Below are 16,084 nucleotides of genomic sequence, written 5' to 3'. Positions count from 1 at the left end.
AGCCTCTTTGACTAGACGTTGCCTCCAATGGACCTTTACCACATGAATTGTCTATATTGGAATTGTTTCACATCTATGTCTAGAATGAGAACTGGCTCCTCTACAAAGTTCAGACAGTTATCATACTAAACTAAATCATACTGGAGAAAATGAGACTCATCTAGAACATACCAGTGCAATATCAAAACATGAAAAATTATATGGATAGCTAAAAATATTGGAGGTAGGGTTAACTCATAAGCGACATCTGCGGCTGTCCTCAAAATCTCAAAAGGCACTATATACCTGGTGTTAAGCTTGTCCCCCTCCTAAATTTCATCATGCCATTCATGGACAATACTCAAAGGAGTAATCTATCACCAACTGTAAATCTCAATTGTAGATACCTATGATCAGCACAACTCTAATATCTACTCTGAGATGTCCTGAGCCTATCCACCCTCACTTGATCTAAGGCCTCCTAAAGCAAGTCTATACCGCGTGTCTAAGGCTCCGTAGACTCAAACCAACCAACTAAAGAGCAACAACACTGTAACCTCCTAAAGCAAGTCTATACCGCGTGTCCAAGGCTCCGTAGACTCAAACCAACCAACTAAAGAGCAACAACACTGTAACATCCCCTAAAAACGTTGTATACGATGTTTCAATTTTTGCCTAAACATGATACAGTCTCTGTATTTTGGGCATAACTTTTCATAGGAATATCCAAATTGAGTGATTCAAATTTCTGAGTAACCACAAGATCATTACCTACAACTTTTATGAAGACCATATTTTAAGTTTCGGAGGTTAAGTAGTTCAAATAAATTAATTTTTGTAAGGTAGAATGTTGTGACGGAAATGAGTATTTATAGAAAAAAAATCATATCTCACTGTAGGTTTATCCAAATTGGTTGATTCATGAACGATATGAAACTAGACTTCCATATATACAATTCTTATGAAGACACCAAATCCTAATAAGGAATTTATCTTATTCAAACGCAGCTCCCAAAAAGAGTATTCTGTCAAAAAAATAACTCATTTCACCTACCATAGAAAGATCTAGATACATTTGATATCACTCATGACATAAATTGTCCTCCATTTAACATCATCCATGACATCAATATATTTCACTAAATTTTCATATTTTTTTTATAATTATTTTATTTATTGTTATGTCCCTCTTTCCCACCTATAAATACCCACCTTATTTCCTCATTTTATTTATCAAGCCTTCTCAAGCAAATCTTCTCTCTATACACTTCTTTACATATTCTCAAATATAGTTTTAGTTCTTAGTAGTGAAGAAATACTATTCCGGTGATTCATATACTCCGAATAGTACACAAAACGTTCCAGCAAGGAGAGAAGCTAGGACTCAAGAGTGTTCATTAAGTCTTTCGGTACCAACTAAAGCTTCGGTTTCCAGGTATGTAAGGCTTCAATGAGAGTATTCCTTCCACTCTCATGTCTAAATTATTTTGATTATATGATAAATTATATATATATTCTTTAAGCTTTACTCTAAGTTATGTGGTGTTTATCCATGAATTCTTCCATCCATATAGTCCAAAAACTCTTTCAATTAAGTCTCTTGATTTCAAGTAATATTTTTGTTATGGTAATTTTTATTTTTTTTCTTAATAGTATGAATCATGGTTAAACTAATGATTATTGGTCTATTTTGATGCAACATAATTTTATATGTATGAATTGATGGTTTACAAGTAATTCCTCTATTTATCTATTTAAAGGTTCTTGAAATTCATGGTGGGTTGTTTAAAGCATGATTTTTAATTAATTAATTTCAAAGTATTTATGTATATTTATTTACATACATATTTGCAAGTTGAAGTGATTTGAACCCACCTAGTTTTACTATGTTTTTAATAAAGTTTGACTTAAAAGCTTTGACTCCAAATAAATATTTATGAAAGCAATATCTATGATCAAAAAGGGAGTCTTATGAAATGAAAGAATGATGAAATGATATGAATGATGGATTCTTTATGCAATAAGGACAATTCTTGCATATTTGAATTATCAAATATTTTAATGAGCTATTCTACCGAATATGATGTTTGAATTCTCAAGTTATATGCTATGAATATTTTGAAGTATTAAACTATTCCGTGGGATTGACTTAGCACCGAATAAGGCATTGAGGTGAGATTCGGTAAGAGAATCCTAGTAGCAACCCCTTGTCTCATTAACTATGTGCCAATATAGGAGCCCTTGTAGGCTAAGGCTAATGGATCCATAAATAGCCCTTAAAGTTAAAGTTAAAGAAATGAATGAAGTTGACGGAGTTCTACCTGGCAAGTAGTCTCTCCGGCCAATGTAGGGGGTTATGTTGGATTCCATGTAATAGCTCGCATGGTCTTAAATGTCGGTTATGGTTAATTTCCCACAAAATGAATGTTTTAAAGGATATCTATATGATTTATTATGCATACATTAAATTATGTTCCATATTACATAAATGTTTTTAATGTTTCCTCAATATTCATGCATCCTTACATACTTAGTACATTCAAAGTACTAACGCATACTCTTTTGCCTATATGATATCACCATGTAGGGATCGGTGCTCTTCCTCGTTCTCCTCCACGTGGCTAGTTGATATTCCATTGAAGACTACTTTTGGTGAGTTTCCATGTTCCGGGAACAATACTCTTTTATCTTTCTAATTTATGATATGTTAAGATATTTTACTATGGAATTTCTTCTATTATGATTGAGGGTGAGCTAGGGACTTGTCTTAGCCCCATTAAATCTAATAGTTAGAGGTATTGTTGGACATATGTAAGTTGAAGATTTACTATTATGATTTCCGCTTGTTTATCAGCATTACCTATGAAAGGCTAAAAGAATGCTAAGAGGATTGATTGAGGTACTTTCGGATACCTCATTCGCCATGTCACGTCTAGGCCCTAGGCTTGGGTCGTGACAAACACCTACTATATAAGGCCTTGAAAGAGACCATCTAAATACTATAGTGGTAGTTGTTATTGTACGAAAACTCCATAAAATGAAAAAACTGGTCCAACAGATCTCCAAACTCAAAAACACAAGCCCGCAACATATCCTTAAGAACCTAAATAGTGTTCTCTAACTGTCCATCATTGTGCGGGTGCAGAGTTGTGCTAAGGTCGACACGAGTGTCGAACTCCTCCCAAAAAATCCTTCAAAAGATGGAAGTGAACTATGAAATCCAATCTGAGATGATAGATATAGCCATACCATAAGGACAAACCACCTAATAAATACGAGGTAATATCTCGGTAGTTAATAAAGATTGAACGGGAAGGAAGTATGCTAACTTGATCGATCAACGATTACCTAAAAATTGTCAACACTCATAAAAGTGTGAGGAAAACCCACAATAAAATCCATTGTAATGCGATCCCACTTCCACTAAGGAATGAGCAATATATAAAACTCACCAACAAGACTCAAATGCTCGACCTTCACCTGCTAGCAACACATGCAACGGTACACATAGTCGATCATATCTCTCCTGATACCATTGTACAAGTAGTGCTACCTCAAATCAAGATACATCTTTGTGGTGCATAGATAGACAGAATATCTAGACTCATAGGCATTTCTAAGAATTAACTAAATCAAACACCTAATTCTTAAAACATAAATATGGCAATCAAATCTCAAAACCCTATCTAAATCTACATAAACCTAACCGGAATCACCTCCCAACAGTTGTTCTAGAAGGGTAGCCAAGTATTCATCCTCACACTGACGACCATAGATCTAATCTAATAAAGATGACTAAACTCTTACTAGGCTAACACCCACCTAGAATCTGAATAACGAGCTGAATCACCCTGTTTGTTAAAGACTAAATGTCTAAATTCAAAGGGCGCTCCACAGTAAAAAGGAAGGCTAGACTACCCATACTCACCGCATTCAACCTTAAGCCATTAGCTACTATATTCAACTTGCCCGGATGCTAGAGAATAGAGAGGTCATAGTCTTTTAGGAGCTCAATCTAATTGCGTTACCTCAAATTAAGTTTTTTCTGGCTCATAATGTACTAAAGGTTCCTATGATATTGTAGATCTCATAAACTCCATATAGGTAGTGCCTTTAGATCGTAAACGCAAAAATGACCATTGTCGACTCTAAGTCATGAGTGGGGTAGTTTCACTTATGTAGCTTAAGCTGCCTCAACGCATAAGCTATAACCCATTCCCATTGCATAAAAACACAATCCAAACCAATGACGGAGGCATCACAATATACCATAAATCTCTCATCCTCAACTGGATGAATTAATATAGGTGTTATGGTAAGCAACTCATTGAGCTTTCTAAAGTTCAACTCACACTCCTCCGACCACTTAAAATGAAACTCTTGGAGAGTCAATTGTATCAAAGGTTTTCAATAGTAGAGGGAATCTTAGTAGCAACCCCTTGTCTCATTAACTATGCGCCAATATAGGAGTCTTTGTAGGCTTAAGCTAGTAGATCCACAAAAGTCCTTAAAGTTAAAGTTAAATTTAAAGAAATGAATGAAGTTGACGAGCTCTACCCAGCAAGTAGTCTCCCCGTGCCAACGTAAGGGATTGTGTTGGATTTCATGTAATAGCTCGCATGGTCTTAAATGTCGGTTAACAAAATAAATGTTTCAAAGGTTATTTAAAGAAATGATTATGCATGCATTACACTATGTCTCAAGTTATATTAATGTTCTAATTATTCTTCAATGTTCATGTGCATACCTACATACTTAGTACATTTAAAATACTAACGCATACTCTTTTGCATACATGATATCATCATGTAGGGATCAACATTGCTCCACATTCACCTCCACTTGGCTAGTTGATTCATTGAAGGCTACATAGTTGGTGAGTTCCCATGTTTTGAAAACAATATCCCATTTTATTTTCTAGCTTATGACATGTATAGACTTTTGATTATGTTTTGGTACTTTTGAAACTACATTTGAGGGTGAGTTAGAGACATGTCTTAGCCTCTGTCAAGTCTATTAGTAGAGGTATGTTTGGATGAAAATGTATAATGATATAAGATTGTTGGTGGCTTTTATTTTATCACGTTTCCCTTAGTCCCATTATCCCTTTATTTCCGTTTATTCTTGAATGTCATTACCTATGAAAAGCTAAATGAATGCTAAGAAGCTTGGGTGAGGTACCTCTGGGTATCTCATTCGTATCACGTTTAAGCCCTAGGCTTGGTGCATGACATTTATAGTCTCAGGAAATAAAAAAATTTTAATTTAAAAAGCTGATTTCCGACGTCCGCTTGACGATAAGTCTGATGGCCTGTCACATACGCGACGGTCCATCACTTGCGTTGTTAGTACTATCTAGTACTGTTGGTTTAATGACCTGTTCTGACGATGAGAATGATGACCCGTTAGCTGTGCGATGGTCCGTTAGGTTTGCCATCATAACCCTTCTACTTGGCATCTCTTCTATTTAAGCTCGGCGATGGAAATGACGGCCCATCAGAGGGCGATGGTCCATTAGATTTGTCGTCATAACTTTTAAACTTGGCTTCTCTTCTATTTAATCCTGACGGTGGAAGTGACGACCGTCGTGGTTGTGACGGTCCATCATACCTACCGTCAGGTCTCCATTTTGTAATTCTTTATTTTATTTTGCATTCTTATTCCTTTTCGTTGATTTCCTGCCTTGATACAATAGAAAAACTATTAAAACACCCTATTGTTGCTTAAGAACTAGCATTTATTCCTTGCTAAACGCATCAAATGTGTCGTCAAATGCTGGCACATCAATGATGCATATGAAGTCCAACTCCAATTGTAAAAATCATAGTAGATGAAAATTATCGATTTAAACAATTTTTAACTTGACTTAAAAAAAATAAGGACAAATATACTCATTTTAAACTTCATAATTCATTAATACAACATTTATGAGAGTAATGTACTAATCTTGAAAATAAAATATTTATGTGAAATTAAAATAAATTGCACAATTATGTAATGCTTATTTGATTGTATTTCATCAATAATTTCACTTTTATTTGTATTATCAATTATAATGCATAATATTTGCTAGCAATTTATTTTTTTAAAATATTATGTTATAAAATAAATTTACATTAAATGAATATATAAGAAAAAAATATGAGTTATATATGGTGAATATGTGAAAAAAGAAGAAAACAATTGTTTTATGAAATAAGAAAATATATATAAAGTTAAAATATTAATATAGTATTGAAGAGAGAGGAAAATATTTTTGTTAGTGTAAAAATTTTAGTACGCTGAATTAGAGTTAGTTTCCAATAAAATAAGGAAAAATTACCTAAATACACAACTTATTTTATCATATTATCTAAAATTTCCTATCATTTAAAAAAATTACAAAAATCTCTTACTTTTTCCTATTTTCAAATACATCACTTTACATGATGTATCGATTGGATACATCAGTTTACATAATGTATCGAGACGCACGTGCTGTATCGGAACGTTGAGTGATATATCCGAAATCGAGACGCAATATATCGGAATATATCAAAATCGGAATATATCAAAAAAATATAATTATCTCTCAACATTAATATAAATAAGAGATGTAATTAGCTCTCCCTACCAGTTTAGCGGTATGAAATGGGGAATGTCCTAAAATTAAGTGCTGTAAATGAAAAAGGTTATAAATAGGAATGGGATGTTATGTATGGATGTATCTATCCAAGTGGAATCCACCCACTTGGATAGTTGAGCAAGTTAGGCAACAAATTGACACTTCTTCATGGTGGGCAAGTTAGGCAACAAATTGACACTTCTTCATTACTATAAAATGTGCATATTCTATGCAAATGAATGAGTGAAAAAAGATACAAAAATACGAACATATACTTTCTCCTATTTTTCTTAATCTATTTTGTTCTAATTTTCTCCTTCTGAATTGTTAATCTAGTCTATTTTACAACACGTTATCAGCACGAGGCTCCGGCTAATTTTTCAAGGTAACAAAAGTGGTAAGAGTTTTATTTAATTTTATTTTTATAAAATGACAAATATTTCCAAAATTGAATTTACTGCTCTTGATATCTCTGGAAAAGGCTACTCATCATGGGCACTTGATGCCGAAATTTATTTAGAATCAATGGGTCTGACAGACACCATTAAAGATGACAATATGGCATCCAATCAAGACCGTGCTAAAGCCATGATATTTCTCCGTCATCATCTTGACGAGGGGCTAAAATTACAATATCTTACATTAAAAGACCCCCTTAAATTGTTAAAAATTTTAAAAGAAAGATATGACCACCTGAAGTTGGTCATGCTTCCACAAGCTCGTCATGATTGGCTAAATCTGAGATTAATGGATTTCAAAAATATAACTGAATATAATTCTGCTTTATTTAGAATTATAGCTCAGTTAAATTTATGCGGAGAAGAGATCACTGAGCAAGATAAACTTGAAAAGACATACTCCATATTTCCACCCGCGAATATGCTCCTGCAGCAGCAATATCGCGAAAAAGAATTTAAAAAATATTCTGAATTACTTTCTCACCTTCTTATTGCTGAAAGACATAATGACCTATTAATGAAAAATTATGATAGTCGGCCAATTGGTTCTTTGCCACTCCCTGAAGTGAATCAGGCAAATTCTAACCAACGAAAAAGAGGTCATGGCCCCAGTCGTGGTCGTGGTCGTAATCAAAGAATAAATTTTATTCATGATTCTCGGCTGGCACCGAGAAATAACCAGCAATATAAAAGGCAGGGTAAAAAGCCAAAAGCTTTACTAAAAAATAATTCAGAAACAATATGTCATAGATGTGGAGGTGTGGGCACTGGTCGCGGATTTGCCGGTCGTCAAAACGTCTGGTTCAGCTATATCAGGCATCATTAAAAAGGGCAGAAAATAATCCAGAGACAAATTTTATCTCTGAAGATAATATTGAGTCTATGCATCTGGATATAGCTGATTTCTTTAATTTTCCAGACGAAAATATGAATATTGATAGGACTAATAATATGTAAATATTTTTTTTATCTGTATTAAATATGATATTTGTATTTTTCTAATCAATGTAAATAAATAAAAATTTGTATAATATACCATGTGTTAATACGTATTTTATTTCTTATTGAAGAAAATATGGAAATGCCTCAAATCTTGTTTGGATCAATGATAAATCATGAGGATATTTGTTTAATTGATAGTGGAACAACCCATGCTATATTTAAAGACGAGAAATATTTTTTCAATTTACTTAGAAGAAAAGCTAATGTTACTACAATTTCTGATAATTCAAAAATGATAGAAGGCTCCGAAAGAGCTACTATAATTCTGCCTAAGGGGACAAAAATTGTTATAGAAGATGCACTGTTTTCTTCTAAATCCCCAAGAAATTTGTTAAGTTTTAAAGATATCCGCAGAAATGGATATCATGTTGAGACATTAAATGAAATGAATACTGAATATCTTGGTATAACCAAGAGTGTCTCAGGCCAGAAATATATTTTGGAAAAATTACCAACTCTGTCATCTCGCCTATATTATGCAAAAATTAGTGCAATTGAAGCAAATATGATCGTAAACCAGAAGTTTACTGATCCAAATATATTTGTGCTATGGCATGATCGAATAGGTCATCCCGGATCAATAATGATGAGACGAATTCTTGAAAATTCAACTGGACATCCGTTAAAGAACCAGAAGATTCTTACAAATGATGAATTTTCATGTGCTGCTTGTTATCGAGGCAAATTAATTGCCAGACCATCGACCCTGAAGGTTGACATCGAATCTCCTGGCTTTTTAGAACGTATACATGGAGATATATGTGGACCTATTCATCCACCTAGTGGATTGTTTAGATATTTTATGGTCCTAATAGATGCATCATCTAGATGGTCTCATGTGTGCCTGTTATCATCTCGCAACCTGGCGTTTGCGAAGTTGTTAGCACAAATAATAAGAATGAGAGCGCAATTCCCAGATTATCCAATTAAGGCAATTCGCCTTGATAATGCTGGAGAGATTTTACATTCCAAGCATTTAATGATTATTGCTTATCAATTGGGATAACAATTGAACATCCTGTTGCTCATGTTCATACTCAAAATGGCCTTGCAGAGTCATTTATAAAGCGCCTACAATTGATAGCAAGACCTTTACTAATGAAAACAAAATTATCAATTATTGTTTGGGGTCATGCTATTTTACATGCAGCAGCACTTGTACGTCTAAGACCGACACATTATAATAAATACTCTCTGTCACAATTAGTATTTGGTCATGAACCAAATATAGCCCATTTAAGAATTTTTGGTTGTGCGGTATACGTGCCTGTAGCACCACCACAACGTACAAAAATGGGCCCTCAACGAAGGTTGGGCATATATGTCGGGTTTGACTCACCCTCCATAATTAGATACCTTGAACCATTGACTGGAGACTTATTCACTGCTCGATTTGCAGATTGTCGGTTTGATGAAATAATTTTCCCGCCATTAGGGGGAAAGAAAAAGGAACCCGAAAAAGAAAAAGAAATTGTGTGGAAAGTTTCATCACTATCACATTTTGATCCACGTACCCGCACATGTGAACAAGAAGTTCAGAAGATCATCCACTTGCAGAAAATAGCAAATCAAATGCCAGATGTATTTACTGATTTGAAACGGATAACTAAGTCACATATCCCTGCAGTGAATGTACCTATCCGGATTGATGTCCCAAAAGGACCATCTACAAGTATCATAGCTTGAACCATTGACTGGAGACTTATTCATTGCTCGATTTGCAGATTGTCGGTTTGATGAAATAATTTTTCCTCCATTAGGGGGAGAGAAAAAGGAATCCGAAAAAGAAAAAGAAATTGCGTGGAAAGTTTCATCACTACCACATTTTGATCCACGTACCTGCACATGTGAACAGGAAGTCCAGAAGATCATCCACTTGCAGAAAATAGCAAATCAAATGCTAGATGTATTTACTGATTTGAAACGGATAACTAAGTCACATATCCCTACAGTGAATGTACCTATCCGGATTGATGTCCCAAAAGGACCATCTACAAGTATCATAGCTTCTGAATCCCAAACACGTCAGAAGCGTGGTAGACCGTTGGGTTCAAAGGATAAAAATCCTAGAAAGAGAAGCGTGAGAAATAATAAAGATGATACTACAATAGAACCTCCTAAAGAAGGTCAAGATTTGAGTAATCCTGATATTCCTGAAGAAATCAGTGAACCCGAGACTTAAGTGAATGAAGAACTTTCAATAAGTTTCGGTGATGAGATAAAATTAGATCGATCTAAAATCACGGTTGATAATGTTTTTGCATATAATGTTGCATTTAACCTCATGCAAGATAGTAAAAGTCTTGAGCCTAAATCCTTCGAAGAATGTCGATGTAGATGTGATTGTCCAGAATGACAAAAGGCAATTCAATCAGAATTAGACTCACTTGCTAAACGTGAGGTTTTTGGACCTGTAGTCCAAACTCCTGAAGGTGTAAAACCAGTTGGCTATAAATGAGTTTTTGTTAGAAAACGAAATGAGAGAAATGAAATTGTAAGATATAGGGCACGCCATGTTGCACAAGGATTCTCTCAAAGACCCGGAGTCAACTATGAAGAAAAACATATTCACTAGTTATGGATGGAATAACTTTTCGATATCTCATCAGTTTAGCTGTACATAAAAATCTTGAAATACATCTAATAGATGTAGTTACAGCTTACCTTTATGGTTCACTTGATAATGAAATTTACATGAAAATTTCAGATGGATTAAAATTGCCTGAAGCATGTAAAAAGTCTCGGGAAATATACTCAATAAAACTGCAAAGATCATTATATGGTCTGAAACAATTAGGGCGTATGTGGTATAATCGTTTTAGTGAGTACTTAATAAATGAAGGCTATATAAATGATGTTATTTGTCCATGTGTTTTTATTAAGAAAACGGAATTAGAGTTTGTTATACTCGCCGTTTATGTTGATGACATAAATCTCATTGGAACCCCTGAAGAGGTCCAAAAGGCAATTGAATATCTAAAAAAAGAATTTGAAATGAAAGACCTTGGAAAGACAAAACTTTGTCTAGGTTTGCAAATTGAACATTTAGCAGACGTAGTTTTTGTCCATCAATCTGTCTACACGGAGAAAATCTTAAAAAGATTTTACATGGACAAAGCACATCCATTAAGTACTCCAATGATTGTTCGATCACTTGAAGTGGAAAAAGATCAATTTCGACCTCCAGAAGAGGATGAAGAAATTCTTGATCCTGAAGTACCATATCTCAGTGCTATTGGCGCACTTATGTATCTTGCTAACGCAACTAGGCCTGATATAACATTTTCTGTTAATTTGCTAGCAAGGTATAGTTCTTCCCCAACGCGAAGGCATTGGAACGGTATCAAACACATTTTGCGATACTTGAAGGGTATGATTGATATGGGTTTGTTTTATACTAACAAAGGTTGCGCAGACCTTATTGGTTATGCAGATGCAGGTTATTTATCGGACCCACATAAAGCCCGATCTCAAACAGGCTATCTATTTACACACAGAGGAACTGCTATATCATGGCGATCTATAAAGCAGTCCATTGTTGCTACTTCTTCAAATCATGCTGAAATAATAGCAATTCACGAAGCAAGTAGAGAATGTGTGTGGTTGAGATCGATGATACAGTTCATCATAGAAAGATATGGCCTGGAAAATGATGTCAAAGTATCCACAATTATATTCGAAGACAATGCCGCGTCCATAGCTCAATTGAAATGTGGCTTCATAAAAGGAGACAGAACGAAATATATTTCACCAAAATTATTCTTCACACATGATCTCCAGAAGAATGATGATATTGATGTACAATAAGTTCGTTCAAGTGATAATCTTACAGACTTATTCACAAAGGCATTACCAACATCAACTTTTGAGAAATTGAGATATAAGGTTGAAATGCGCCGTCTCCAAAATATCAAATGAAGTTTTCATCAGGGGGAGTAAAATACGCGTTGCACTCTTTTTTCCTTAACCAAGGTTTTGTCCCACTGGGTTTTCTTGGTAAGTTTTTTAATGAGGCAGCACTCAAGGCGTATTACCAGATATATGTACTCTTTTTTCTTCACTAGGCTTTTTTCCACTGAATTTTTTCTAGTAAGATTTTAACGAGGCACAACATCTATGGATATTGAAAATAACTATGTATATTATCTCTTATAAAATTGTTAAGGAGACACATTATACATGGACATCCAAGGGGGAGTGTTATGTATGGATGTATCTATCCAAGTGGAATCCACCCACTTGGATAGTTGAGCAAGTTAGGCAACAAATTGACACTTCTTCATGGTGGGCAAGTTAGGCAACAAATTGACACTTCTTCATGACTATAAAATGTGCATATTCTATGCAAATGAATGAGTGAAAAAAGATACAGAAATACGAACATATACTTTCTCCTATTTTTTTTAATCTATTTTGTTCTAATTTTCTCCTTCTGAATTATTAATCTAGTCTATTTTACAACCGGGGATATATTATTACAAAGGTGGAATTTTTGAATGCATATCCCAACTGATTGGGCCCCAAGAATTTGACACTAAGGAAAAATCCGCAAATCTTGCACCCATTATTCATCTCTATATATAGTCCCACCAATCCCCAAAACCTTTCTCCAACCATAATCATCATCGCAATTGAACTTCACTGCAAAACATGAGCTGGTGGTGGTCTGGAGCTATTGCTGCTGCCAAGGTAAATTTATCTTTCTTCTATCTCCAAAATCCCGTTTTAATACAAGGCTTTGTTTCTATGAGATTTATTTATTTTGAACTCTAAAAATTTCGTATAAAATGAAAAAATATTTTTCATATTATGTAGTAACTCATATATGGATCTAATCTATAAATTAACTATTTTGTTGAGATGTTACTCTTTTTATAAGTAAAGTCAATAGTATATTTCAGAAAAATTAGTCAAATAGAATGATTATGTTAGATTCAAAAACAGAAAAAGGACATCAATACCTATATACTATTTGAAATAATTTAACTATAGGACTTTTTATACTTTCGATTTAACTATAACATGCTATTATACTTGACATATATATCCTTGATTTTACTAGAGAAACACATTTTATACTTTCGATTTTTATTTTTTGCTATTGAATAAAGTAATTTTATTATAATAGCAGTACCAAGGGGTACTCCCCCCCCCCTCGAATTTCGCGGTGACCGTGGAGCTTCCGTAGTAGTTATGTGCTGATTTTTGTGGAATTTTTAGATAGAGAAGATGACTGTAAAAACGGATTTGGTTCAAGATAAGTCAACTAAGGAAATGGATAAAACTGGTGGATTTTAAAGCAATTAGGTATTTAAAATAAGGGGGAATTATTTGATTACAAGTGTCTCTCCATTAAAATTAAACATATATGTGTTAAAGTATGATAATAAAGTATATTTGAACTCACACTATAACAAATGATATATTTTAATTTTAAATTACTTACAATAGTACATAAATAGATTTGATCCTTTTATGATTTAAAATTTTGGAGTATAAATTATATTTTAAAAAAATACGTTCAAATTTGAAATAATTATTTTTTGTAAAAATCATGGCAAAAAAACATTTAAACTTTAGAACTTTTAAATAAAATGAAAGAGGGTAAACAATGTCCTTAAAATCTGCAAAATTGAACAAAAATATAATTTGTTAATAGTTTGATATGAAAATATCTCTGTGATTAATTATTTGATCCAAATAGAATAGTTTGATCAATTTTACATAATTTAAGAATTTTTTGTTCATTTTCCATATAATCAATTTATGTTTTAAAATGTCTGCTAATTCTTTCTTCAACAATCTAACTAATATAATTCTTAATCACCCAGAAAAAAATTGAAGAAGATGATGTTCCACAAAATTATCAAAGCGTTGCTCTAATCATCGGAGTCACTGGCATCGTCGGTAATAGTCTCGCCGAGATCCTTCCTCACATTGACACTCCAGGCGGTCCTTGGAAGGTGTACGGTGTTGCGCGCCGTCCTAGAGCATCATGGAATGTCGGCCACCCTGTTGAGTATATCCATTGTGATATAGCGAGCCCAGAAGAAACCCAATCCAAACTCACTCTTCTCACTGATGTCACTCACGTTTTCTATGTTACCTGGGCAAATCGGCCAACAGAGGTCGAAAACTGTGAAATCAATGGAAAAATGTTTCAAAATGTACTTGATGCTATTATTCCCAATTGCCCCAATTTGTCCCATATCTGCTTGCAAACGGGTCTAAAACACTACCATGGTTCATTTGAATTGTTCGGAAAAGTACCCTGTGATACCCCATATCATGAGGGTTTGCCCCGTTTACCCGAACCCAATTTCTACTACACCCTCGAGGATATTTTATATGAGGAGGTGAAGAAAAAAGAAGGATTAACATGGTCAATTCATAGGCCTGGGCTGATTTTTGGGTTTTCACCATATAGTTTGATGAACATTATTGGAACTCTTTGTGTTTATGCCGCTATATGTAAACACGAAGGGTTGCCATTGAGATTTCCAGGCTCTAAACCCGCGTGGGATGGATATTCGAATTGTTCAGATGCAGATTTAATTGCGGAGCATCAAATATGGGCATCAGTGGATCCAATCGCAAAGAATGAGGAATTTAATGTAAGCAATGGGGATGTGTTCAAGTGGAAGCATTTGTGGAAGGTTTTGGCTGAGGAGTTTGAAGTGGAAGCTGAAGAATTTGATGAAAGTAAGAGATGGACACTGGAGGAGATGATGAAGGGCAAAGGACAAATTTGGGATGAAATTGTGAAGGAGAATGGATTGGTAGCAACTAAATTGGAGCAGATTGGAGGTTGGTGGTTTGTTGATCTTGTTCTTAGTGGAGAGTGTCCACTGGATACTATGAACAAGAGCAAGGAACATGGATTTTTGGGTTTTAGGAACTCCAAAAATGCCTTCATTTCATGGATTTATAAGATCAGAGCCTGCAAAATTGTACCTTAATTAGTTTGATTTGTGTTTTGGGATTTGTTATGTGTGAAATAATGCCTAAGAAAAGGTTGACTCAGTCAGATCTCTCTTGTTCCTTAATTATGGTTATTACTCGTTATATTTTTATCTATTATAAAAATAACTAGCTTGGCAAAATTAAGTAAAATTATTGAAAGAGAGATATTGAGGGAAACAGAACACAAGAGAGAAAGAGAGGAATTGCGTATATGTATTTTTGTTCTTCACTTTCTTTCATTGCCAATTCATGGCAATATATATAGAAAAAATTAGTGATAGAAGAGGATTAGTGGGCCCCACTTTAATAAATTATGTAGTGGACATTCCACTTAACATGTGGATATTCCACTTAACACTCCCACTTGGATGTCCACGTGTAATGTGTCTACATAAAACCACTTTACAAGAAATAATATACTAAGTTATTCTGATGTTGTGGCTCGTTAAAACCTTACTAGAAAAAAACCCAGTGGGAAAAGCCTAATAAAGGAAAAAGAGTACACAGATCTGGTAATACACCTTGATTGCTGCCTCATTAAAAACCTTGCCAGCAAAACCCAGTGGGACAAAACCGTGGTTAAGGGAAAAAGTGTGCAGCGCGTATTTTACTCCCCCTGATGAAAACTTCATTTGATATTTTGGAGACGGCGCATTCCAACCTTATGCCTTAACTTCTCAAAAATTGATGTTGGTAATGCCTTTGTGAATAAATCTGCAAGATTATCACTTGAACGAACTTGTTGTACATCAATTTCACCATTCTTCTGAAGATCATGTGTGAAGAATAATTTTGGTGAAATATGTTTCGTTCTGTCTCCTTTTATGAAGCCACATTTCAATTGAGCTATGCACGCGGCATTGTCTTCGAATATAATTGTGGGTATTTTAATATTATTTTCCAGACCACATCTTTCTTTGATGAACTGTATCATCGATCTCAACCACACACATTCTCTACTTGCTTCATGAATTGTTATTATTTCAGCATGATTTGAAGAAGTAACAACAATGGACTGTTTTGTAGATCGCCATGATATAGTAGTCCCTCTGTGTGTAAACAGATAATCTGTCTGAGA

The 16,084-nt window shown here is 34.3% G+C and overlaps 1 protein-coding gene across 1 annotated transcript; it reads left to right on the top strand.

The window, feature by feature from the left end:
• The first annotated feature begins 12,622 nt into the window (after positions 1–12,622).
• LOC129877462 ((S)-8-oxocitronellyl enol synthase ISY1-like) lies at positions 12,623–15,070 on the top strand. Its single transcript, XM_055952965.1, has 2 exons — positions 12,623–12,732; positions 13,875–15,070. Exons 1-2 carry the CDS (start codon positions 12,694–12,696, stop codon positions 15,000–15,002), a joined length of 1,167 nt encoding a protein of 388 aa, XP_055808940.1. The 5' UTR covers positions 12,623–12,693; the 3' UTR covers positions 15,003–15,070.
• Positions 15,071–16,084: the final 1,014 nt, after the last annotated feature.

This window comes from Solanum dulcamara, chromosome 12, assembly GCF_947179165.1.
Source record: "Solanum dulcamara chromosome 12, daSolDulc1.2, whole genome shotgun sequence".
In the NCBI taxonomy this organism is placed as follows: Eukaryota; Viridiplantae; Streptophyta; class Magnoliopsida; order Solanales; family Solanaceae; genus Solanum; species Solanum dulcamara.
The sequence above is the reverse complement of the archived record's forward strand: the minus strand, read 5'-3'. Positions and strand labels throughout refer to the sequence as shown.

Bases quoted from the DNA above. Each gene is read 5' to 3' on its own strand.
- LOC129877462 (XM_055952965.1), top strand. From the start codon at position 12,694: ATGAGCTGGTGGTGGTCTGGAGCTATTGCTGCTGCCAAG. The intron at 12,733-13,874 runs GTAAATTTATCT...TTAATCACCCAG, and splicing joins GAGCTATTGCTGCTGCCAAG to AAAAAAATTGAAGAAGATGA.